The sequence below is a fragment of the Condylostylus longicornis genome, unplaced genomic scaffold (genome assembly GCF_029603195.1).
Source record: "Condylostylus longicornis isolate FDR11 unplaced genomic scaffold, ASM2960319v2 ptg000163l, whole genome shotgun sequence".
Classification (NCBI taxonomy): Eukaryota; Metazoa; Arthropoda; class Insecta; order Diptera; family Dolichopodidae; genus Condylostylus; species Condylostylus longicornis.
This window is the reverse complement of record NW_026578131.1, coordinates 1854103-1880594: the sequence shown is the minus strand read 5'-3', so window position 1 is coordinate 1880594 and position 26492 is coordinate 1854103. Positions and strand designations below refer to the sequence as shown.

At 27.7% G+C, this 26492-nt stretch overlaps 1 protein-coding gene and 1 long non-coding RNA gene across 3 annotated transcripts in view; one reads left to right on the top strand and one right to left on the bottom strand.

Moving 5' to 3' along the window:
• The first annotated feature begins 270 nt into the window (after window positions 1-270).
• On the top strand, window positions 271-18498 carry LOC129616182 (hypoxia-inducible factor 1-alpha). 2 transcript variants are annotated; one of them, XM_055531672.1, is made up of 10 exons: window positions 271-621; window positions 7581-7771; window positions 11158-11282; window positions 13592-13681; window positions 14543-14940; window positions 15000-15106; window positions 15217-15611; window positions 15685-16053; window positions 16180-16890; window positions 17245-18498. In XM_055531672.1, exons 1-10 carry the CDS (start codon window positions 566-568, stop codon window positions 17827-17829), a joined length of 3027 nt encoding a protein of 1008 aa, XP_055387647.1. In that variant the 5' UTR covers window positions 271-565; the 3' UTR covers window positions 17830-18498. The 2 variants fall into 2 exon arrangements, with proteins under 2 accessions (XP_055387647.1, XP_055387646.1); XM_055531671.1 differs by having other exon boundaries at window positions 16180-16964.
• Window positions 18499-22773: 4275 nt separating this feature from the next.
• LOC129616225 (uncharacterized) overlaps window positions 22774-26492 on the bottom strand; it is a 37893-nt gene continuing 34174 nt past the window's right edge. Inside the window, exons 2-3 of the long non-coding RNA XR_008697523.1 lie at window positions 23587-23647; window positions 22774-23529 (exon numbers count right to left, since the gene is read on the bottom strand). This is a non-coding gene — a long non-coding RNA (uncharacterized LOC129616225). The remainder of the gene's footprint in view (window positions 23530-23586; window positions 23648-26492) is intronic.

Here is a 26492-nt window from a genome sequence, read left to right as displayed (position 1 = left end):
TCAAATATTTATAATTTACATTCTAAAACAAAATCTTAACTCCAGTTCAACAAATTTAAAAAAAGATCTGCGATATTGTAAAATTTACATCACATTTGTTATATGAAATTATTTTTATAACAAAACTGTTTAAAACCAAATTAACAAGGTTTAACGAAGTATCCTTAATAATTATTAAGGTCGTAATAATTATTAAGAAGACTTAGTATATACAATTGTTAACAGTTTGGATAATTTTAAAAGTGTATTTTACGTTTTCGCGGACTATTGAATGTTATAAATTATGATGTGATTTTCCTTTAATGTGCTTGCATATAATAAATTTATTTATGATAATAATACACAAAAAAACAAAATATAAAATATGCTATGTCGCTATCTCATTTGGTGCTGCATCTGTGTTTTTCCTTAACTTCTCACAAATGAAAATATTTACCTTTTTTGTTAAAAAAAAAAAAAAAATCAGCGATTAGAAATTTGGTTAATTGACTGAAAATAAAACTAAGAAAACAACAAAATTGCATAGGAAATATTGTCGCAAAAATATAATAGCAAAATTAACAGTATGAGTCAGCTAGGAACTGTATATGCTACAAAAAGACGACGGAGAAATGGAAAAAGGTATGTTTAAAAATTTTTAAATGTTCAACATATACTTAACTCAAAAAAAAAAACGTTTTAATAACAATACAATTAATAAGTCTATGAGTTCTATGAGCTCTTTTTTTTTCAATGTATGTTTAGTGTTTTTTCTGCATTTCTTTCTTTTGTTTCTATAAACATTATTGTTTCAATTTTCAATTCGGATTGGTTTTTAGAACAAATTCTTCCTAATATTTAACGTATATATGTGAAAATGCGCTCATCCCTTATAGTGAAGCTTATATTAATTTTGTAAGGAGTTTGTAAAAACTTAAATTAATTTTCCGCCATATGATCAAGTATAAATAGGGTGATTCGGAAAGGTTTACAAGAAAATACACCAAAGGTGGGGTTAAAATAATAATAAATACGGAGGCCGCATAAGTTTCAATACTCATATATATATGGGTGAAAATTTAAAAGTTAGCACATTTGCGTTACAAAAAAGTACATTTAAATAAATACTTTTTTAGAAAATAAATCAAATTATAATTAATAAAATAAAAATTATAAAATCTTTAATTTTAAATAAAAAAAAATTTTAGATTGTAAAAGTAAGTATTTTTGGAAAATTTTGGAAAATTGTCGGAGCGCGTTTTCTGTTTTCATATTAATGAAACTTGTCACAGACCACATTTTTAATTTTCAATTTAAATTTTCATGAACTTCCTCCACAGAAGGATATATTTTAAATTATATTGCAAAATTATTTCATTATTTTTAAACAAAAATCAAAAATTAGTTTTTAAGTTTTAATTTATTTTAATGTCATTTTAACAGAAAAAAGTGTGTTACAAGAATTGTTCAACTGCGTTACTTCAACTATGTTACATCATAAAACTTTTTAAAATTAATCATTTTTTTAAATATTTTGGCATCATTATTTGTTTTAAAGAATACGCAATAAGTCTGTTCGGGCTTGTGGTAAATGTTGTTCCAAACACATCGCTGGAGATAGTTTGATTTTTTTTTGCCGTGAATGTAAAACGCTTTTTTCAACTGTGTTATGTGGTTTTTTTTTAAATATTTTTTTTAAAAATTCAAAAAAGTGGCATATTATTAAGCAAACCAAGTAAACTAACCAACTGTATACTTTAAAATGCAAAAATATGTTGTAGTTTTATATTAATATACTTTTTATTTTAAAATATTCTACTGCGTTACTGTTCAACTGTGTTACTAAATTTAAGTAACGCTACTGAAGACATGGTAAGAAAGTTGATTTTTAAGGCAGTTTACTCTAAGTTGGTGAATAAATTCTTAATAATTTTACATACAAATAGGCGATAACATGTTTTATTGATTATTATACAAAATGCCACAATCTATTTCATATTTTAAATATGTATATTGTTAAAAATGCAAATGAAAAACTTAACCGAATATGTACAACTTCATCGAGAGGAAAAAAGTTAATATCTTAGCATATTCCACAACAGCAGGAAATTGACTGTTTTTGTTTTAATTTTTTTTGTTAATATACTGAAAACTGAATAAAATTTTCCACTGCGTTACTGTTTTGTCAGAAAAAAAAATATTGTTTTAAACTTTTTTCTTTAAATTTAAGCTCTTAATTTTTTTGTTATGAACATTTTTAGAATCAAAAATTAATTTTTAAAGCAGTTATGTAAAAATTCCTGCAAGAAAAGAACTATTAAATAGTTTTATTTTAAAAATAAAAACTTTAAATTTAAAATTAGTAACAAAGTTGAAATAACTTATAATTTATTTTTTTATAAAAATGATTTTTCAATATCACAGAATAAATTTATAAAAATTTATTTATTTTTTATTTTTTAAAGTTTTATAGTAATAAAACTTTAATTACAAATGAGAGTAAGATATGAAAATAATAATTTCCATTGAAGAGATCGAAAAATTTAAGCTATTTTTATCGGTAACGTAGTTGAACTAAATTCAAACCTGAGCTTACTTTTTTGGTTATAATTTCTAAAATATTTACAAAACCTCCGGACCACTTGAGGAGATTGTACATTATATAATAGGCAACTATAAAAAATTAATTTTAATAAAAAATTCTAAAAAAATAATTTGGAAAAAAAAAATTCATTTGTGCCAACTTTTAAATTTTGACCCATATGTAGCTTTTGTACAGTTAAGGTTGTGCAAATTCAATTTTTTTTTCATTTTAAAGTCAATATTGTTTTTATGCATACATACACTGCCTTAGTTAATATAATACGGTGGACATTAAAAAATTTTTCCGAACTGCTTCAATCGGGTCAACTTCCATATAATTCGTATGTTTTTTCTCAATTTATTTTCTATCAGTTTTTTTTAATTTGAAAAAACTATTGAAGAAGTTTTGGTTTGCTTAAAATTGAATTATTTTGGTAGTACGTAGAAAAAAATTTTAACAATGCTTTAGAACTTTAGATATGCTATGATACGAACGTAGTTTTTTATCAACATGCTTTTCTTGCAGGTTTTAAAGTTTTTATTTGTCGAATATATTTTAAATTAAAGGAAATTCAATATGAAGAGTTTTGCAATAAGCGAAAAATATGTTAAGATTTTGGTGAATTTACCCTATGAAAATTTTTCAAATCAATTAAATTTCGTGATTTAATTCAGTACCATTTATATAACTATGAAGAAAGTCGGCATCGATTTAACTTCTATAAATTTTATGAAGCTTATTCTTAAAAAAATTTTTTTTTGAATGAAAACTTCACTCTTTTCGCAATTTTTTTTTTGTAAATATCAAAATTAAACTCCAAAATTTATTTCTATGAAAATCTTTTTAGTATTTTAAGTTGCCAATGACTTAAAATATAAAAGAACGATGGAAATTTTTTTTCCTTCATAAATCCTAAAATTTTTTTAAAAACCATAAAAGGAAAGTAAGAGTTGCTCTCTACGCGGTCGCATTTTACTGACCAGGGAAGTGATACATATACATAAAAGTGACATATATACAAAAATTAATAAAATTACTTAAATTAATAAAACAAGCAATCAATTCAATGAAAATTAAATAATTAAATATAAATAACAAAACAAAAACAGCTTTAAATTCGTTGTTTAAGAAACTTAATTCAAGTTAAGTTATATTTTGTGAGATACCTGCATTTGTTTGTAAGCTGGGCAAAATTTTTTAAAAAAAATTCAAAGTTTCAAAAAATTTCGTACGAAATCATCGGGTTGGAGAAAACTAAAAAAATAAAATGGGAAAAATTTTATTTTTACTAAAGTTTGAATGCTTTTTATTCCGAAACTACATAAAATACAAAGTCAAGTAACATGTTGTTTTTAAACCCTTTACAAGGTTTTATAAAAACTGTTTGAAGCCCCTATCTCTTTCGGAACGGAAGTCTGTAACTCGGAAACCCTTGAAATTTAGCACCTAGTCCAGAACAAAAGTTTTACCCATTTTGGATCACCTAACCAATGGTAAATGTTGTTGTATACCTTTCAGAATCAGCCTGTAAGTATACTCGATATCAGCGTAAATAAAGACATGTTCGTCTGTCCAAACCTAACGTCCATTCACATGTTAGATCAGAAAAAGAAAACGCAAACAAAACTTATGCATAGAAATAATTTCTTTTCTGCGAAACGGCTGAAGTAATTTGAGTGGAGTTTACATTGACAATATTTTGTATGTACTTAAATATGTACATATAATATCTCTTTTTAATACGACGATTGTAGACGATTAAAAAATGTATTAAAATGAGATAAGTATGTACTTAAAAATATTTTCTAAATATTTTAGAATTTATTAATCAATTAGATTATAACAATTTACCATTAAGGAAATAAAAATATTTATGGTATTCTATTACTTTTGATAATTACGTAAGTTGGTGTATATTTGGAATGCGATGTAACGTAATGTCCAGTTAAATATGAGTGCACAAGGCGTACCGCAATAGAAAATACCGTACCGTACAGAAAAATGCCCGTACGAAATTGTTATCCAACGTGCGAGTAATGGTAAATTCTTAAACGTCAAATTTTACAAAATCTGAGTTGTCTGAGTTTACGAATACTCTACTGCGTTTTTACTTTCAGTCAAAGTTTAAATTTTTAAACGTTTAAAAAAAGTCAATTAAGCGTCAAAATTGTAGATTTTTTTTTTTACATGCAGACAGTCTGACGTAGTAATTCAGTAAATAAATTTGATGTATTGAGTGACTATCATTACGTTAAAAATAATATAAAAATATTTTTTTTGTTAATTTTTAATATGTAAGTATAAAATTATTTTAAATTTAAAAAAAATTTTTTTTTTGTTTTGACGTTTACGGATGCTCAAAATTCGAAGTCAATTACGGATAAGAAGTTTACTACATTTCTGTCCGTAAAAGTTTTATGCGTCAGACAATTTGCAGACTGAAAACAAAATTTTGACGTTAAAGAATTTGCGGTAATTATGCCATGACTGTGACTTTAAGCTGCCGTATTACCATATTAATTTATGCAAAATTTCGGTACTGGGTTTAATATTTTCTAAGATATCGCCAAACCACTATTGAAGTTGTATGGCGGCTACCAGAAGGAGCAAAGAAATTTCAACGACTTTTGTCAACCACATCGGTCCTACTTATATATTTACTTGTGCGAAATTTCAATATCACGGCTTTTATAGTTTCGGAGATATAGCTAAATAACTTTTGAAGTTGAATGGCAGTAACCATAGGGAGCTAAGCAATTTCAATGGTTTTTATCAAATACATTGGCCTTACTAATATATTCGTTAGTATGAAATTTCAATATAACAATTTTTATAGTTTCTGACATATAACCAAATAACTTTTGAAGTTTTATGGCATCTACTAGAAGGAGCCGTAGAATTTCAACGACTTCTATCAAACACATTGGCCCTACTAATATATTCGGTTGGGTGAAATTTCAATATCACAGCTTTTACAGTTTCGAAGATATAGCCAAATAAATTTTAAAGTTGTATGGCAGCTCCCGAACCAGTGCTTCGATCATGTCCAATTTAAATAGGGTTCTGGCACTTACTACAGTAAATCATTTGTGAAAATTTGGTAAACTTTGCTTCTTTTAATTTTTTAGTTATCGCTGGGATGGATGGACGGATGGACAGACAAAGCGACTCAGAATTCGACGCTAATCAAAAACATACACTTGAGTCTATATCTCGGACCATTATTTCTTAGCGTTAAAAACGGTAAGGCAAATTTAATATACCCTTCGAACATACGTTCATACGGGTATAATAAAATAAAAGCCCCAAATTTCCTATTTGAAAATCTGGCGGGTATTGTGGTATACCTTATAGGGTAATATATCTAAACTAATTTAATTATCCGAAATTATAATAACGTTATTCTGACGTGCTAAATTAATAAGTTCTATATTTCTGGTATGGCTGTAGTGTCCATCTAATATTAACAAAATGGGGTCATTTTGTTCTAGCTTTGCAGATTCCAAAAAAATGCTTCAACCACTCTGTAAAAATTGATGTTTTTACCCATCTATTATATGCTGCCTTTGAATCATCTGGTTAACTATGATATGCTGCCTATGAATCTACTGGAGCGTTATTCATGAATAATGGATTTCCATTTTTTCTTAGAGAAATAAGATATGGAGGTAAAAATTTTTCTCCAGCACTCATACAACTTATGACAGTCACCAGAATGCCCCTAATATTGGACTAGCTGGTCTTCAATTTCTACGCCAAAAACTGGTTTCCTACACAGACGAGGGGCAAATATTTCCTTATATTTTTGAGCTCCGTGCATAATTTTGCAAAGTAGTATGTGGTACTCCATATGTTTTTGAAGCCAATAAAATGCCCATTACTCCATTACGAACTGCTTCCATTGCTTTTCGCATAGAAATCTGGTCATAAGCTCTTATTTCCTTCCCTTTTTAGGCATTGTCAGGTTGACCTAAAGCTTAATATGTGCTGCTAATGTAGTACTTATAGTATACCAAAATACCCTCATTAAGATATACCGCATTATCAAAATTCAAACTAAAATTAATGAATTTAAAGCGCATCCAGTTTCGCACGATGGCAAATTTCGACTGAACAAAACTTTTAATTTGAACAAAGTAAAATGAAATTGAACATGATTAGACAAGATTCACTTTATTAAATATTGTTAAGCTGTAAATTCTGTTTAAATAGATAATTGTTACACGTACAGTATAAGAAATAAATTGCTATCCCGCCTATACGACATTACTTGCACTTACTCTGGACACAAAAAATAGAATTATATAAATTTTGTAAAAAATACAACTTTAGATACATACTATTACATTAGTATTTTTTCTATATATAAATTTCAGTCGTTTAATTACTCAGTTTAACTCGGTTTTGGGAAATTGAGGCTTTGTGAAGAATCCAATTGCGCGGTATCTATTCTTAACCTTCAGCTTGTACGTGATAAACTGGTCTTATTCAATTATTTACGTGTATTAAAATTATTTTTTTTTTGTTTTTTATGTATTTTTACGATTCTGCCATTTTGTTTATCGCAGCAATAACTTAAAAAATCATCTACATGAGCTAACCAAATTTTCACAAATTGCTTTAAGCAATTACGATACGAATTTTATTTTATATAGATTCGATCAAGGCAGTGACTCCAAAATCTGTTTTACAATTTTAAAAATAATTTATTTTAGACACTATACGTAAGGCGATATGCCAACAAGCCCGTGGCTACCAAAACTTTAGCAAGAACTGCACGACAGATTTGTTGGCAGCTGTCATATAACTCTTTTAATATATTCCTCCCGATGTCAGAGAGTTGGCAATGTCAATCTCCTATAGTTTTTTGCACATATTCAAAACAAAAACAAATTTATGAATTAGTGCAATATATCTGTTTAGGACATGCTGTTAACAATATTTTTTGTTTATAAATTATTATGAGTAACCCAAATTGTAAATTTTCTTAAAAAAACTATTATTGTTATTATTCCAGCCTCAAACCACCGCCGAAAGATGGAGTGACGAAGAGCAATCCGTCAAAAAGACATCGTGAAAGGCTTAATGCCGAATTAGATTTGTTAGCGTCATTATTGCCATTCGAGCAAAATATTCTTAGCAAATTGGATCGCCTTAGTATACTTAGATTATCAGTTAGTTATTTAAGGACAAAAAGTTATTTTCAAGGTAAGTAAAATTTTGAAAATTTTTTTGCTTTAGTTATTTTAATTTTAATACACTCTAATATATTTCGTTCTTACTAGTAAAATATTTTTTTAAAGAATCTTAAATTTGCAGATTTAAAATTTTTCGAGTAAAGTAAGACTGGTTATTTAGTTAAATACTTATAGAATAAAAATTACTTTCTTAGCTATAGTTGTTGGTTTCTTGTTGAAAACTTGGGACATTTATTTAATTTTACTTTGAATTGGTGTCGTTCTAAATGTACGAATATTTTTATTTTTGGTGAAGTAGAAGTTTGAACAAATATGGTTGTGTTATACAATAGGTGGGAGAGCATTGGCAATATACATGGGAATTGGCCGTTATGGGAGGGTATAGTTAGGTTGAGATTGCTTCAAATCAATGTGTAAGAGCTGCCGCAAAATAAATAAAATTTACCCTTCTTTCACCATTTTTGCGAAGCAGTCGCGGTTAATCATTTGTTAAATAATAAACCAATCGTTTGTTGTTCATAAGTGATTAGTTCAAAATTTTTAAAGATGAAAAAGATTTAGAAATTACTAATCGAAGAATAGGTTCGAGGATAAGTTGTAAATTCAATTGGAACGAGCATTTTGGCGAATTTTTGATGAAGACAGAAAGAATAATGAAACATTCACAACACTTTTATTTACGAAAATTTTAAATTTATTAAACTGATCTTATGAAGGGTATTTTGCTGTGACTTTATAGGTTACTGAAATATTCGTCCTTGTTTAAAGTTCAAATATTCGTATGAGACTGTAATGAATTCTTAAATGAATATAATATGTTTTGTTTTAATGTCCATTTTCCAAAATTTTTTTTATTAAATATTTTAATGATTTAATAAAATATTCGTGTGAATTATTCATTATATCAAATTATATTTAAAGCACGTTATAAAAAATTTTCTTGTTTTTTTTTTATGAAAAATGTTATAAAACTTTTATCTTTGAATGCAATCTTTTTGCATGATAGTAACTAACAATTTAGTATTAAAGAAATAAGAATGAAATAAAGATTACATGTAAATCTATCTAACTAAATTCATATTATAATGCCGTGTATATTACAAAGTAAATAAGTTTCCATTGGTCATTCCTGAAATTTTCAGCTGTTTGAATAATTTCGGCCAAAGCATGATGTAGTTACATAATAACAAAAATTTCTGAATACCTAGAATGAAGTTTTAAAAATATTAAAAAAAAAAAAACAATTTTGATATCTTTCAGATTTGTTGCATGGAAAAAAAGTTAGTGGGCCAGGATGACTAAACGAGATCATTTTATTATATAGTTGAAATAGTTTTAATTAAATAACTCTTATCAGTGCTCTACGATTTAGTTTAATATATATTACGTACTCTGACATGTATATCTTACTCTTATATGTATATAACAAATGAGATAGTGGGTATTTAAAGATTGTACAAATTATATGTAGATGTTAATATTTTTTAATTAGAATTTTTACTTAGTTCTGTTCTGACAAATTAAATGTATTATTTTTAATGTTCTAGTAAAAATATTCACTAATTTAATTATAATATTTCGTCTTTGTTTTTTTATCAAAATGTAAAATAAATAATCTTTTGTATGTGTATCCTAAAGATAAAATTTATGTATGTGGTCAAGTTGTGAGGCAATTATACGGTGGAGTAAAAAGAAGTATACTATTGTAGTGTATGCTAAATTTGCAACACAAAACCAACTAGCTTTTTTGTTAAATTTTTTTAAATATTAAATTAAATACAAAAAGTTTTTTTTGTATAATTTCCAGTTACTTAAAATTAAATAATTTATTTAAATTTATATTTTCGTATACAATTGTTTTTTCTTTTAGTTGACCCGCAACTTTACCTTCAAGAAAGACATTTTTTGTGCACTGAAAATTGTAAAAAAGTATGTCTTTGTCAATTGTAACTCTTATTCTGATTTCTTGATCCTTTTTGAAGGTGCTTTAGTTCTTGCAGCAATTATGTTAGGTGGCATATTTCTCCAGCATCTTCTGAGGTTTTCCGCGGGTGCATTGCGTGTTTTGATAGCTGGCACCTGCTAAGCTTACTGTACCGTTCGAAACCTATTTTGTTGTTGCGTAGTTTTAGTGTTGTAAGTAAAGAAACAAAATATTTGCGCTAAAGTAATTAAGTCGACGGCTTGGCTTTAGAACTTTTTCGATATAATGTCTATTTCTTAGACTTTTTTAAAAGTAAGGTATTGGAGATACGATATACCGGTAGACAGTGGATATTCTGAAAGGAGAGTGTTCCTAATAAAGAGGTCTAAGGGAAGACAATCAGGGAGTTTCCCTAGGGTCTGCTACTTTTGCAAACAGCATGCGATATAAAGACAATTTAGAGAGAAGGAATTGTCATTGAACCTGTACAAGATTAGAATAGCTCCTTTTAAAACAACTACAAGAATATCTTTCTATATACTTAATGCATTTCGCTCGAAACCTCGTATATCATTGGATATTGTGTATAATTACTTAATGCGCTCTTAAGTATTGCAAAACATAATTATATGAGGTTTTTCTAAAAAAAATTATTTGCCACATCCTTTAAAGAATTTTAAAATTATTCGAATCGTTAGAAAATTTTGCGAGTTCAAGACCCAGTCAGAGCTTATATTATATATTCTTCAGTAGCATAATTTTCTCACCTTGGAGAGTTGGAGTATTTTTTTTTTTATGATTTTTTCCTTATGATAAGATTAAAACTTATCTAATTTGATTTTTGACGAAGTATGATAAGCACTACTTTGTTTTTAAAATCTTCTTAACTCAAGAAATCCATTAGTTGACCCATTATATAAACTTTTTTCTTGTGAGGCTGTCAGGACAAAAATCTGATATCGATCAGGCCTGTCTATTCTATATAAATGTAATACAATAATCATTAAAAACTGCAGAAATATTCAGGCAGTTTGTATAGTTTATTGATAAAGTTCTTCATCGAAAATATTCAATGTAATATTCAATAAATTTTGATCTCTTCAATGTTTATTACCGAAATATTTAATAAAATCGCTAAAGTTTTTGAACAACACTCAATACCTAATTTTTGTTATTATTCTCTAAAAAGAAAAATTTTAAACAACAGTTTTATTAATAGATTTCATAAGTTAAGACGTTGGGTACGAAATCCATGTTTTAATCTCGTTAAAAAATGGGTCCAGTGAAATTTTTACAGCGACCTTGGATTCGTGAAATTGATTAATGTTTATTGTAAAAATAATACAAGTTTTAATAATAAAAATTTTAAAATGTTATTTTGAACGCATGTATGTACATACATATAAAAATTTATATTTCTAATATATTTTATCTTTTCGTTATCACAAATTTAACTTAACTTTATTTTTCAGTTGTCATGCATAAGGAAAAGGAGGAGAGTAGTATATTATCACATTTAAGTGTACATGATGGTTATAGAAGTCGGGAGCTAGGAGCTTTCGAGCATAGTTTATTAGACGGTGATATGTTCCTGCAGGTATGAATAATTTTTATAATGAAAGTAAAATTGAAAGCTGACGTATGAATAAGTAAATAGCATATTAATTTGATTGTATTGCAATTTTTTAAGAACTTGAAATATAATTAGGGAGAATAGAGGAAAATGAACATAATTATAGTTACTTATTGTAAAAACGTTGTAAATTCTCAAATTAGAACTAAATTCTTAATAATTTCGGGTTTGAGTTCATAAAATTTGAGAAAACACTTGTGTCAGACCGATTTCAGGCCACACAAGTTTTTATTAAATTGTTTTAGGTTTCTTATTGTTAAATAAAGCAACGAGACTGAAAAATGGATTATGGAATGTCTTTTTACGGAATATTATCGAAAACGTTTGAACAGTTCTACGAATTTTAAGTCAGAATTTTTTTCGAAAAGTACAACAGTGGAATTTTCCACAATGGCCAATTACTGTACCATTAGTATGGTGTCAAATATCTCAGTTACCCTTGATAATTTCGCTTTCAATTCGATGTATTATATTTATTTCTATCTAAACGACAGAAGTTTTGTAAATGAACGAACAGACAAAGTAAAATTAGTGAATTTGTACACTTGTATAAATAATAAGATCTGTATGTCATAAACATTTCAGTTTTCTTCCTAAACGTTAGAAGTTTTTTAAACGGAACGATAAATTAAACAGAGTAAAATTAATAAGCATATTTTTTCCAAAATTTTTTTTTATAATTGTTATCTAAAAGTATAATTAAAATAATAAAATACGTAGTACTTTTGAAAAAATATTTACTTTTCAATGTAATAAACAAGAAGTTGCAACGATTTTTCTTAAATAAGCAACATAAGTATAAGAAAATTCCTTATTGAATAAATTCAAAAGCCAAACCGCACAATTATCTTTATTTTCGATAAAAATATTTATTTGTTGAAATACATATGTACATATATATCAACTTCAAAAACTCATTGTAAAGATGATCACTTCTTTTTTCTATTGATTCCGTGAACAATTTCAAGTCTTTTTCAGTTAAGTTAATAAACAAATACTATAAACCAATGATTAAGTTATATAAAAAATATATATTCGACTATCTCAAAAAATATTCATAAAAGTGAAAACAAAAAGTGTACATTAATGAATCTAATGCGATTTTAATAGTCACGAAGAATTAAATGAAATCAAATTGTGAGTTAAAAAAATAATATAATATTAAGAACTTCACAGAAGCAGAGAGAATCACATATTTACAACATGTGAGCGATTTACTAATGACATAAAAGTAATAAAATTTTTAAATCACTGCTACGTTCATACACATTTTTTATTTTATTTGCTTCCTATTGTTAATTAAGGGGTTCAATGTTTTAAACAGGTATCATAGAAATACTTAATAAATTGAGGTAAAAAATTTAATCCATATGAAGCTTAAACATGGTGATGATTATGATTATGAAGTATGTATTTTGTTTGAATATTCGAATTTCAGAACATATTCATGTACTCAAAAATATATATACTATAAATGCATGCATATGTACATGTTTATAATATAATAAACATAAAAACAGAGCACAAAGAACATACCTGAATTTATTAAATTCGAATCAAAAATAATACTTGGATAAAATTGAGATTACACCAAGTGGTGCAGTCTTGTTTAATTGCAGGGAAAATGAAAGGACGAGTAAATTCTTTTATTATATAAAAAAGCAGCGTTTTTGTTCATTTTGAATAATTTTCTTATTTAATAAAATGTATATAGTTCCAATCAAATATGTAAAATTATACATTCTGTTTTTTTATTAGGCATAATTATAAGAAACTTATGAAATTAATTTTTTTCAGACTTTTTCCATATTGAACATCCTGAAAAATAGGTTTAAGAAAACCTTTTGTGATTGAATTAAATTTCTAATTCTTTCTCTATTTGCTTTATTTTTTTTGTCCACACTGCGTCAAATAATCTTTATGTATAATAAAATATTGTAACATGCATATTTTATGTTAAACATTTTTTTCAACATTTCCAACCAAGTTGAAAAGAAAATATATGTATTGAAATTTCGCATAAACATGTATACTATTAGGGCTATTATGTTTGATTAAAGTCATTAAAACACTACAACTCCTTGCGCTAGCTGCCATTGAATGGTCGGTCTCGTCTTGCTCTCACATGATTTTTTCGGATTTCAAAAACTACAGCTGCCAAATATGTATTATCAATAAAAATTATATTATTCATTGAGCAAAATTACATAAATTATTAATTTCTAAGTTTTCAAAACTTTCTTAATATATTTTTCGTTTTCACTTTGTTGCAGGCATTAAATGGATTTCTTATGATTCTTACGTGCGAAGGAGAAGTATTCTTTGCTACACATAGTATAGAAAGCTATTTAGGATTTCATCAGGTAATTTTCTAGTTTATCTAAATAAAACTATGGCAGAAAGAAAAAACAGAAACGAAAATACATTTCGATTAAACAGTATGCTTAATTTACTTTTAGAGGAAAATTATGTTGTATATGTATATATTTTTTTATTCCAACTTCGCTCCTGAGAGGAGCCTAGGGCTGAGTGCACGATATTGTAGATAACCATAATAACCAGTTCCTCACGTTATTCAGTTTACTAGGTAGATGGCGAGCCTACCGTAGTTTTATATATTAATTTAAGGTTATTTATATTTACTATTTTATTTTGCTGCTATTTTTAATATAATATGTACATATAAAAAAGTTACTATTATTATATCGATACGAAAAAGATTTATTCATATCGAAACGAAAAGATTATTTTCATATTTATTGGATGCGCGTAGAGATATGTTATAAGCATCTAAGTGTAAATATTAATAATATCTAACCTGATTTTTTTAGAGGTCGCTAATTGACTCCTTTCGGTCTTTGGTCTAAATAAAGTAATTCAATCACTAATAGCCTTGAAAAAATATAAAAAAGCATAAATTCTAATGCTTACTGAAAAAAAATCAAATTAGGTCACTAAATGGACTTTCTGAGGGTGACAAAAGTTGATGGGAAACGACTCATTGAAACTTGCTTTTGAGTGAACCAAAGATGTAAGAATATGTAAAATATTTAAAAATTCTTCAAAGATGTCTTCATTTTGTAAATATATGTATATGTTTCGAAATTGTATTGCATTTTACAAGGATTAAAATTGAGAGAAATATTGAGGAAAAAACCAAACAAACACGATTTTCAAATAATGAAAATATCACATAAATGTATTTTACGCTTTTTGTTTTATAGTCTGATATTGTACATCAATCAGTGTATGAGCTTGTTCACTCTGAAGATCGAGAAGAATTACAAAGGCAACTGCTATGGAACTCGTTGTTACCAGCAGATTTGTCTGGAATAAGTTTAGCGGAAGCGTTGGGACCAGAAAAATTACAAAATTTAGAAAGAAGTTTTACGGTACGTTTCCGTTGCTTATTGGATAATACTTCTGGGTTTTTGAGATTAGATATACGAGGTAGAATAAAAGTTTTACACGGTCAGAATCGCAAGACTGAAGACCCGCCTTTAGCTTTATTTGCATTTTGTACGCCGTTTGGCCCTCCAAGTTTGTTGGAGTTACCGCAAAAAGAAAATATGTTTAAGTCGAAACACAAATTAGATTTATCATTGGTTTCAATGGATCAGAGGTATTATATAAAGGTGTAAAAAATTGGTTTATTAAAAAACTATTTTTATGATTTTTCAGAGGTAAATTAGCTTTAGGATATTCGGATGCGGAACTTATTAACATGGGCGGTTATGATTTAGTGCACTATGATGATTTGGCTTATGTAGCAAGCGCACATCAAGAATGTAAGCCTTAGCAAGAGCCTGGATAATAATACGTTAATTTTGTTTGATGTATTATTATTTTTGGTAAAAGAGTATATGGTATGTTGTGTAATCGTATTATTTTGTTTAAGTACTAAAAACTGGAGCATCAGGTATGATTGCATATCGATTTCAAAAAAAGGAAGGTGAATGGCAATGGCTCCAAACAAGTTCAAGGTTGGTCTACAAAAACTCGAAACCAGATTTTGTTATATGTACGCACCGCCAGTTAATGGAAGAAGAAGGTAGAGATTTACTCGGGAAACGTACAATGGACTTTAAAGTTAGTTATTTAGATACCGGTTTAGCAACAACATATTTTTCGGAGGCAGATCAACTAGTTGTTGCGCCTTCGAACTCCCCCAATGTTCTTCCACCGCCTGTAACACCTCAGCGTCCAAACCGACGATATAAAACTCAGTTACGGGATTTCTTATCCACTTGTCGCTCTAAGCGTAAATTACAACAGACACCTGCTTTAGGACAGGTACGCTTAAGTAAATTGAAAAATTTAGTTTAGATAAAATTTGTTACTTGCATTTTTTTTTAAATTGAACTAGGTAACTCCACCTGCACCGGTAGTTGAATATATTTCAGACCCAGCAGCGGCTGTAGCTGCGGCTTACTCAAATCTCAATCCAATGTATACAGCCTCGCCGTATACTCCAGCAGACAATCTTTACATCACACCCTCGGTGCACTCGTCTAATTTTTATCCAGTTACAGAAAATTTATTCCACCAGTATAGACTTCCAGGCGTTGGAGGGTATTATACCGATTATCATCATTCATCAGCCTCATCTCCATATGTTGCGAACGGATTTTTATCTTACGATAGTTATAGTCTCAAAGAAGATAAGTGGCAAGATGCAAACAAATATTATAGTAATTATAGTAGTGGTTATGGAAGTCCAACTTCTACATCACAGGTAAATTTATCATTAGGGTTTTTATAGTTTTCAGATGTACTTTTATTTTAAAGGAAAAGTATTGATTACTATTAGGATTAAAAATTTAGTGTTGGTAGTAAAAATTGAAAATTTAATAAATTTCAGATTCCTACAAAAACACCAAAGTCATCACCTCATATTATGGAAATAGTTTCATGTTCCTCTAACGATCCATCTCCAGTTAATACTACGCCTAATAACACGACGTCAGGCTCCAATGCTACAACTCCCGTAACAACTATTACACCAAAAATTGAAAATTCTCCAACCGAAAATTATGAACGTCAAACAGTTCTAATGTGGGGTACAGCTGGTTCAGTTTCTAATGAAAGTGGTACAGCTATTCCTGTTTCCGTAGTTAATTCCACTACAAGATCACCAATACATACACCAAGCTCTAACGGAGGATTATTCACTAATGATCATCAGCAACAAGAAAAGTTAGAAGATAATCATATGAAATGGAATGGCGATACTACAACCCCTTCATCCGCCGTAACGAAAGAAATAGTTGTTTCACCAGATGGCTCGATATATCAAGTACATCATCATGCATCCTCCGAAATGATTGATTCTACACCCTTGTATCCCGGAAATGCGCATCATATGGCACTCCATCACAACGGCAATCATCATCATTCACAAGTTCGTGCAGATGTTATAATGCAAACTGAAAATAGTTCACAAGCAGTGCATTCTACACATCAACATCATCAAAGTCATTCTCATGGTACTGATTCCACAACTACACAAATTTCAGGGCATTTGTCACAATCAACTTCGACAAATCCCTTGGGAAGTAATAGTAGTTGCGAGGTATGGAGTCCTGCAACTTACTCGCAATACCAGTATTTTAGTTATCACCATGCTCCTCAGCACGCAAGCACTCAGTGAGTGTCTTTTTGTAAAAAAGACATTTATCTTTTTTGTTTTTATTATTATTATTTGAAGTACAATTTTAATTTTGCTTCTTTTCCGAATTTATTTTAAATTTATTGAAGTTATTCGCTTTTGAATTGCACATAATTTATATCTGTCCTTTAACAAAACTTTCCTCCAATTTTACAATAAAATACGTATATAATAAGCTACTGAACAAATTCCTTAAAATAATCATCTACAACTCGTGCTTTAAAGTGGATTTTATAATATTTCAAAACTTTGTTACAGATCGTTATCAGCAGTAGAAATGCAACAATCGGATCATTATCATACCAGACACAACAACATCAACCACAGCAGCCAACTACGCGGATCCATGGATATTCTCCATCAGCATCTTCCCCAATCGTCATCAGTCCTTCAGCATCATCAAAGTCCCCTTCATCCACATCGGTCGCCGCCATTGCATCATCACCAATCGTTACCCCAGTCACGCTCATTACCCCTCACATCAGCTCAATCATTATCACCACATCATCCACCGGTGGTTGCCCCACAGCCATCATCGCTGCACCATCCTCATGTACATCGGGAAACAACAACATCAGTTGCAACGGAACCATTAATAACGATGGGATCACCTTCCCACCATCCGCCTGTAGCAGCAACGGCAACCCCAGTAACAGTGGCATCTGCAGCAGCAACAGCGGGATTAACCAGCATCTCACCAGGCGTCGCCAATCATTCTCCAATATTACCTCTCACACAGCTCTCACATACGCATCACCAAATACGTACATCGATCACCAACACCCGGACGGGAGTCCTTTGTTGTCCTTCTCTGAGGTGACAAACACGTTATTAAATCAATGAAATTTTAGGTAAAGTGAATAAATTGGTTTTTAATGCGAAAAGGAATGTGGTTGCTTTTAAAATTGTCGTTATAATTAAATACATTTACTCTTGAAATTTCTTTGTGAGATTTCCATTGTTCTCTTTAGCTTTATTTTCACAATTCAATTCATATGGTTTTTCCTATAAACTCTAAGATGTAGTCGTAGAATTTGTTTTTAAGAGCGTATCAAATGGAGAGTAAAATGTTCCTAATTAGAAATCGTTCATTTCCTTACATTCGATTTAAAAGATAATTCCCTAAAGGTCTAATATATAACATATAATGAATATAATATATACCTGCATATAATGGTATGATTGATTTTATTGTTTGATTGACAATGTTTACGTAATATTTTGATAAAGTTAAAATAGATGGTGAATTTTTGTTCTTTACTGCAGTCCTTAAAAGTACATGTTTCGAACTTAGACCTAAAAGTTAGTTTTTGAAAACAAAAAAAAAATGGTTTGGTTTCAAAACGACAATGTGATTCAAAATTTTATTTTTAGCTTAAATCCTAACCAGAAATTCTTATAATTTATTAATAAAAAAAATTAATTTAATTGTAATTCATTTTTTTTAAATGTATAAAAAAACAAATAATATTAATCAACGCTTTGTACTCTGTTATTTGTACATGTTATCAACATGAGGGTTGCCATACTTTTTATTAAATAGCGAAATATGCATATCGACTTGCTAGTTTATTGTTTTTTTTTTCAAATGGAAAGAAAATTTTACTGCCAGTAATTTGAGATATGTTTTATCATTGTGTATATAATTCATAGTGATATGTAGAACACATTTTTTTAATTACACAACGAACACACAATGTAATTACATCTTTTCGAGAGGCGCTAGTGAGTAAGTCACAAGTTTTTTAGTTTATAATTGCGCCACTCAAAAAAAGTACAGTTCTATATCTATTATATAACTACAAAAATTGTCTTCTATATATCATTATAAACTACATACATATAACGTATATTATTCTTGACACATATATTGCAATATAGTGCAACGTTAACTTATATATACATTTGAACAGAGTGGAATCATCTTAACCTTGGCGAATATAACAGAATCATGTCGGCAACAGTATTGTGTCGCCAACACTATTGTTAACGGTAACCTTGCTGGTATTTTTTGATTGAACTTTTAAACTTTTTAAATAAATGCAACAAGGCATCTTAAATTATTCAGTTAAGTTTTTGGTGAACTCGTTTTTCATTTTGTTAACAATTCTAATAATAACGAGCCGTGTCAGATAGATCATGTCAATCTACACTAAAACAGTTTCATTTGAAAATTTGCTATAGATAAATTTCGCCCAATAACATTTACGAAGCGGTCAATTATTTTATGAAAAACTTTTGCCAATTCATAGTCGCACCCTTTGAGACGTCAACCAACAAAATTGTTATTGTTGAAAGAAAATAAATTCACTAAATTTTTACGAATACCTTTTTTTTTAGTAAAAATGCTTTGGTCTACCCTGAGGTACAACTGAATAGCTGGTTTCTATTTTTTTGAAAAGAAGGGAAGAGAATCAGTTACCCTCAATATAGGTCAATACTAACCGATTTTTAACCGATGACCTCTTAAGTGATAATAAAGTATCGCTTGGGCGGTACTGTGCTGCGTCTTAGAAATGATTTTGGACCTTGATGAGTTTTAAGGTTAATCTTAATTTTTCAACCTCATTTTGAAACTTTTTTAACTTCAAAAGCCTAACATTTTTGAAAGACAAGTTCTTACTCTACATTATGTTATTTTGTGATTTAATACTTGGACAACGTAATAATGTGAAATACAAAAATTCGTAAAATATTCCTGCTTTCAATCTCGTTAAATTATTGTTGATTATTAATTTTATTTTGTGTTTGATAAATTTAACGTCATACAGTTATATTTGATTTCATCATGTTTATTTAATTTTGTTTTGATTAACCTAAACATTCATTTATTGTCTATTAAATTAGTATACAGTTTATTCGTAATGATACACAATATTTCGAAACTAGTCTTAATAAAAGAAAATATAAAGAAATAAATCAAAATAATTTTAGTTTCAAACCATAAACTAGGTATAATTATGTAGTAGTAATTTTAATTTTGTATTAATTTTGTTATAACTGAGGATATTTAATTTTTGATCTAATGTAAATTTGTTGCTTAGTAAAGATTCACTTTTTATAAACTAATTTACCCTATTTGTATATTTTATTTCAAAAATTCTCTTATATTGTAAGTCTCATCACTTAACGTCACAAGATTTTATTTAAAAATTGTTAAAAAATTTTCTAAATAAAATTAATTTCGAAATTTTAAATTTTATACTGAAAACCGAAATATTTCTCCTCAATGTTCTATCAACCCAAGTGAAGTGACTGATAGAATATGAGTGACAAAATTATACTGCATTTCATTAATGGTTCTTTGATATTTAAAAGGACACCCAAAAAGATTCCCATACAGGTTGGAGGTGTAAATGGGCAAAATGATGTTTTTAAGTCAGAAGGCGTTGTACATTTTTATTTATTTTTTGATCTTTCAAAAGTTTGTGTGTAATATTTTTTATTTGTCATATTAAATAATTTATTTTATAAATTTGGTTTATACATAGGTGTCTTTGCTAAATTAATTTTTTTATTTTATTCCGCAGCAGTACGAAAGAGTGTTATTCTTGTTACGGTATAATACGAAGTGTTGCATTATCCTCTTTCTTGTGGAGGCATGGGCTTTCATTAACAAATTTATTTTCATCTATACTTTCTATAACGCGTGTCGTTAGAAAAATGATTTTGTAATTAATGTCAACATTGTGAGACATTATTGCCCACCGGTTATCATACTTTGAAAACTTTCATACATACATATGTATTAATTATTGACATTTGAGTTTGTTACGGTATTTCTGTTCTTAAGATGCAATAGTTTCAGAGGTTTGATTAAATTAGTTTTTGAATTGTATAGCAACTAGAACCAATGTCACGATAGCATTTAAATTAATATAGTTTTGTCGCTAACGGGTATGAATCATTTTTGAAAATTTGGCATATTTAAATCAACTTTGAATTGAATAATTAGCAAGAATATGCATTAGTGTATACGCAAATGTATATCTCAGACCATTAAATTTCATCGCTACAAAAAGTGTAATAAATTTTTAACAGTTTGTTTGGTTCAATGCCAAAAAAAGTGTTAAGAATGGTGAAATATGATGATGATTTTGAAGCAGGTTTCTGATAGGCTGCAGCTGGTCTAAAAATTTTTAAACATGGTTTTAAACTTAATTTTCGTAAACAAACCTCTTAAATGAATTTATCATTGCTTTATAAAATCATTAAATAGACCAATAAATAAAAATAGTATCGATGGATGTTTGTAAGAAATAAAAAAATGTTTTATTCTATTTGTTTACCAAATTTAAAATAAAAAAAAGAGAAAAGTTTATCAATACATAAATAAAATAAGAGCTAAATAACTTCCAAGTAAAAAAGTAAAAAAATTTTAAAATTTGCACTTTTTGCGTATTTGTAGCCAACTGCTTTTACAAATGATATTTTCAATTATGTTTTCAACAATATATAGAGTGTTTAATATACAAAATTAATTTTAAATGAAAAATACAATTATGCAAATCAATTTTTGAGTATCTAAAATAAAAAAATATAAAAATATTAATAAATAAAAGCTTTAATTATCTGAACAAATTGTTATTGACCAAAGTTATATAATTTCTAAGAGCTTTCTGTAATAACGATGCTTGGTTTAAGAATGTTAAGGATACGTAAATAGAAAAATTGTATAGAAAACATCGATTCTAAATCTTTCGTTGAAAATCAATTAGATTGTGCTCTACCTAATGAATAAGAAATGATTTCTTTCTTTTACACCCGATGATCGTAGCAACATTCTGTCAATTTACGTAAAATTTAAAGGTTTTTAAGGAAGCTTGCAAGCAATAAGCCTATTAATGTAAAAATGATGTTTTTTTTCGAGTTTGACTCTTTAAGGCATTTTACAAAATTAATAAATTTTTTTTGTTGACAATTGTTTTCCTTTTTTTGAATATCAATTGAATGAATTTTATGTTTTTGTATTTGTGTAAACTAACAACCAAAAATACTTGAAGACTTTTTGGTCTGACCGGAAAATTTAATATATTTGAAATATAAAAGTTTCAGTATATCAAAAAGTAGGATCATAAAGTAACTTTCTTAAATCAACCATCTCGGTTAATATAAAACAATTTGAATTTGTGAAGAATAGCACAAATGAAAATTTATTTACGCATTGAATGAAAAGTTTGAAGAATTAAGAAAAAATTTTGTAATGAGAAATCTGCAAATAAAGTAGTACATGTATGTATGTATTTTATACATATAAAAATAGTTTTATTTAAAGCAAAATATAAACATTAAAACTTATAATACATTAAAATATCTTAAATCTTTTCAAATGTACATATATATAATTGAATATTCTGTAGTAGTTATTATAAAAGACTTTTTTTTCTTAATTATTTATAAATAAATTAAAATTTATACTTGTATTAGTTTTATTATAATAGTATAATTATTAATCTATTATAGCCTATTAATGAATTATTCCAAAGATTAATTTAGTAATGTAAGTATGTATACGAAAATGATAAACATTAATCTGGAAATGTATATGTATATGATCAAATAAAAAATTAAAATATAAATGTGTATAAGAGTTTAAAATATTTATTATGTATATTCAAGAAATCTAATACATATTACGCATACTATGTATGTATGTATGTTTAGAAACTTATATAATAAAACCCAGATAATTATGTTGTATATGTTTAACAATATTGTATACGTAAACATATAATGATGTATTTTATTATTATATTTATCAATTAATATAAAACACATTCAAAAATAAATCAAGCATATAAATTTAAAAACTGGAAAAACTTGTTGTCTAGTACGTATTTTATTGTAATTTCCCAAAAAGATAGTTGTACAATGGAAAATATTGGTACTATTACTATTAATAGTTTGTAATTGGTTGATTTCTGATGACGACCAAATGATGATAAGGTTAAATTATTTTTTGATCGTTTCAAAATTTTATTTGAAAAATTGTCGGTTTCAACAAAATTTTACAGTGTATGTGCGTTTGATGTTCAAATTTGTAGATGAATAGAGGTAGAGTTTGTAGATAGATTAGTTTGTACGCAATTTGTAAATCACTGAATTCACAATTCTCAGCTTTTCCGCTTCTTCTATATTTATTCCTGCTGTCGATAAATGTTGCCCCTATAAAAAAAAAACAAAATAAAAAATAGGAGCTTTTAAAACAGTAAATTTAATTTGGCCAGTGTAAAAAAAAATTAAAAAAATTGATAAAAAATTTATAGGCTATTTTTTATTGAAATTCCATCTAGACAAAAATACTGAAGCGAACGAGATCTCTCGATTCATCCTAAAGCGCTGTGAGAGCAATTCCGTGCTTTCCTTCACGGAATCTAGACACAAAAATATGATAGACCAAAACTAATGGTTAGTCAGTTTGATTAGTTTTGGCAGGTTATGATCATCCAGGCGCGTTTTAGGTTGGGTTAAAGTTTCCCAATATTGCTTGGTCTGGTGACAGTTTGGGTTCCGCCTATTTTTGTCTTTGATGATTTTTAATACCTGTATTGGAAAAAAAATTAAATAAACGTGATTGAATTGCTCTTAATTTTACTGTACCTATGCATTTTTAAGTCACTTTCTTGACAAAAACAATGTAACAATAATCGTTGTGCCTTAACTAAATTTTAATTAACCAAAAAATTCAAGGTTTATATTTAGTATTAATTTTTCTGAAATTATTGTTTCAAGATTTCTCCTAAATATATGCAAAACTATTATATATGCCAACAAGATAATCACTCGAGTTCACCAATCGCATCTGTTAGCATATCCCTGAACGACAAAGTTTTGGAAAAGTTTTTCCATAGCGGGAGGCAAAAAAAAACCAAAGATATGCTTTGCAAAAAAGAAAAAAACATTTATAAATATATCTGACTTTCACATAGAGAGGAAAATTGATCTTTCTCCACTAGTTGACAAAACTCTGCTCAACATTCATAATCGGATTCTTATATAACTATTAGTTGTAAATTGTATATTTATCGTTTTTTAACCTATTAAAAAACTATTATGTACTATTGAATTTAAAACAATAATAAAAATTTAAACACATATACCTATAATATAATATCTAAATATACAGACGTTTGCAGATTGCATGTTCATTTCAAATTATTGAAAGTCAATGTCGTACAGTGGAATGCGCGTTTAAAGTGTTCCGGAAAACTTCAATTAATTTGCTATAATATAATATTTTCATAAACTGAAAGTAAATAAAAATAAATTTTTAAAAAGAAAAAAAAAAGAAAATCAGGCAAGTTTTGCAACTTCCTTTACATCAATAAACTTACATTCATACTTATGTAGTTTTATAAGCAGAAACCACGTATTGCACAAGTAGGTATTGGAGTGATAATAAATTTGCTAGAATATAATCGGTTTTTTCAAACAAATGAAAAATTAACTTAAATCAATTAACGTAAGTTTACTGAAACTAGTAAAAATCCTCTTAGCACATCTATAAAGCTTAAAGGAAGTTTTTTTTCTTTAAAATGCAAATTGTTATGATTCTTAATTTTTGATGAACTCATGGTTTTATAGATTTTTTATTCAATCACAGTTTTTTTCATTCACTGAAATAGTTGGTAATATTATCGTGACAAAATAGAATATTTCTGGTGAATTAATATATTCTCATTTTTTAATTATTCATACATTTATTTAGAGTTAGAAAATTTGTGCATTATGCAGGTCATAAAAGTGCATAAGAAACATTTTTTTACGTTTTATTGCAAAAAAAATAAAAACACAAAAACAAGAATAGCTGTTGATCTGAATATGAATACCTTAAAATAAAGCATATGGTAAAAATCTTTTGAGCTTACTTTTATTTTGATTGTAAAATTTTATTTTCAACTTGCATGTAATGAACTAATTCAAAGTTTTGAAAATTTTTTTGTTTTGGCTACTATTTTCAATTTAAAAATTTGGTTCAATGAAAAGATTAACGAATCTAAAATTAAATTTAAAATTTTTGTCAATGTACAAAGAATTGAGTGCAATAAATAGCCTACGATAGATGAATTGAGTCTTGAATATGTGCATCATATTTTAATTACAAAAGCTTAATTTTTTTATGTATCAGATTGTAGCTAAACCGACTCAACTAGAGAAATCTCAATAGAATGAACCCTCTAAAAGTTGAAACACTTGACCTGAGAAATGGAATTTGATATAAGTTTTATTTAAATACTCTATAAACGATTCCTTTTTTTCGGTATATATAAATTATTAGATTTTAAATATCTTATAACATAATTTCATCTTTGAAAACATTTTTTGTAATTCTCGCTTATCGCAAAAATTGGAAATAAAACATACAAGTTTGATTGCTTAACAAACCAAAGGCTTAAATATGTTTTAGCGTAAATGCTTAAAAACACCTTGAAATATGAGTATGGAACTATTACACAATCTTTATTTTTGTCACCATTTCTTTTTTTTTATTTAAGTATCAAATTATTACAATCCTCAATTTGGATATCACCAGCTTTATAAAAAATGTATAGTGTACTCGTATTTGTTATCGCAAAAAAAAAAAAAATTACTATTTTGTGTTTTTTGGAGAATTAATGTTCACATCGTTGTATAAATTTTTAATATTTGTTGGGAAACAAAGAAAAATTATGATATTGTAACAAACGTGGAAGGAAACTATAAATTTTTATTAATTTTTATCGTAAGGATATTTTATTTTCCTATGTTTCCTATCCAAAGAAGTAAATAAATTAAAATAAATTAAATTTATAAATTCGTCCTGATAAAGTAAAAATTTTGAATTTTTTTGCTATTATAGGTAGAAGAAAGAAACATTATTATTGAGATTTTTTGATTAGTGCTCTACTTTGGGAAATGAGTGACAAAAAAGTTTTTAATTCGGTGAATATTTAGCAGAATATTTTTTAAGGGAAATTTGCGTAAATTAGCCCTGTGATGAGGTCACAATAAAAAATGATTAAAAAAGAATACGCTTAGTATTATATATTTTGGGTTTTAGTACGTTTAAGAAGAAATTAGGAGGGCACTTGTTTCCACGAGGGAGGTTTTAAGGCCTCCAAAAAATCTTTGACATGAATAAAATTTTAGTACAATCAAGCGGGTTATCATTAAGAAAGATCTTAAAGTGTTCAAGAAGTTTGTTAAAGCACTAGAACAGTTAAATAAACTGTCCCTTCTCTCCCGCCCTTCTTCAATGATTGCATCAAAGCGCGACGGGTTAGCTAGTTAACAATGCAATTGAAGCTTCACGCATTAGTATAAATCCTTCTTTCCTAAGGCTTCTCCGCAACTTGTGAAAAATTAAGTGTATGTACATGTGGTTATACTAAAGTTATCTTTGGATTATTTTTAATGCTTAAAGCTATAAAAATAGAAGTTTTAAACTCGTAAATATCTAAAACGTGGTATATTTCTTTAAAAACTTCCCTAAATAAAAGATTGAGAAGTATGTTACTTTTAGAAGT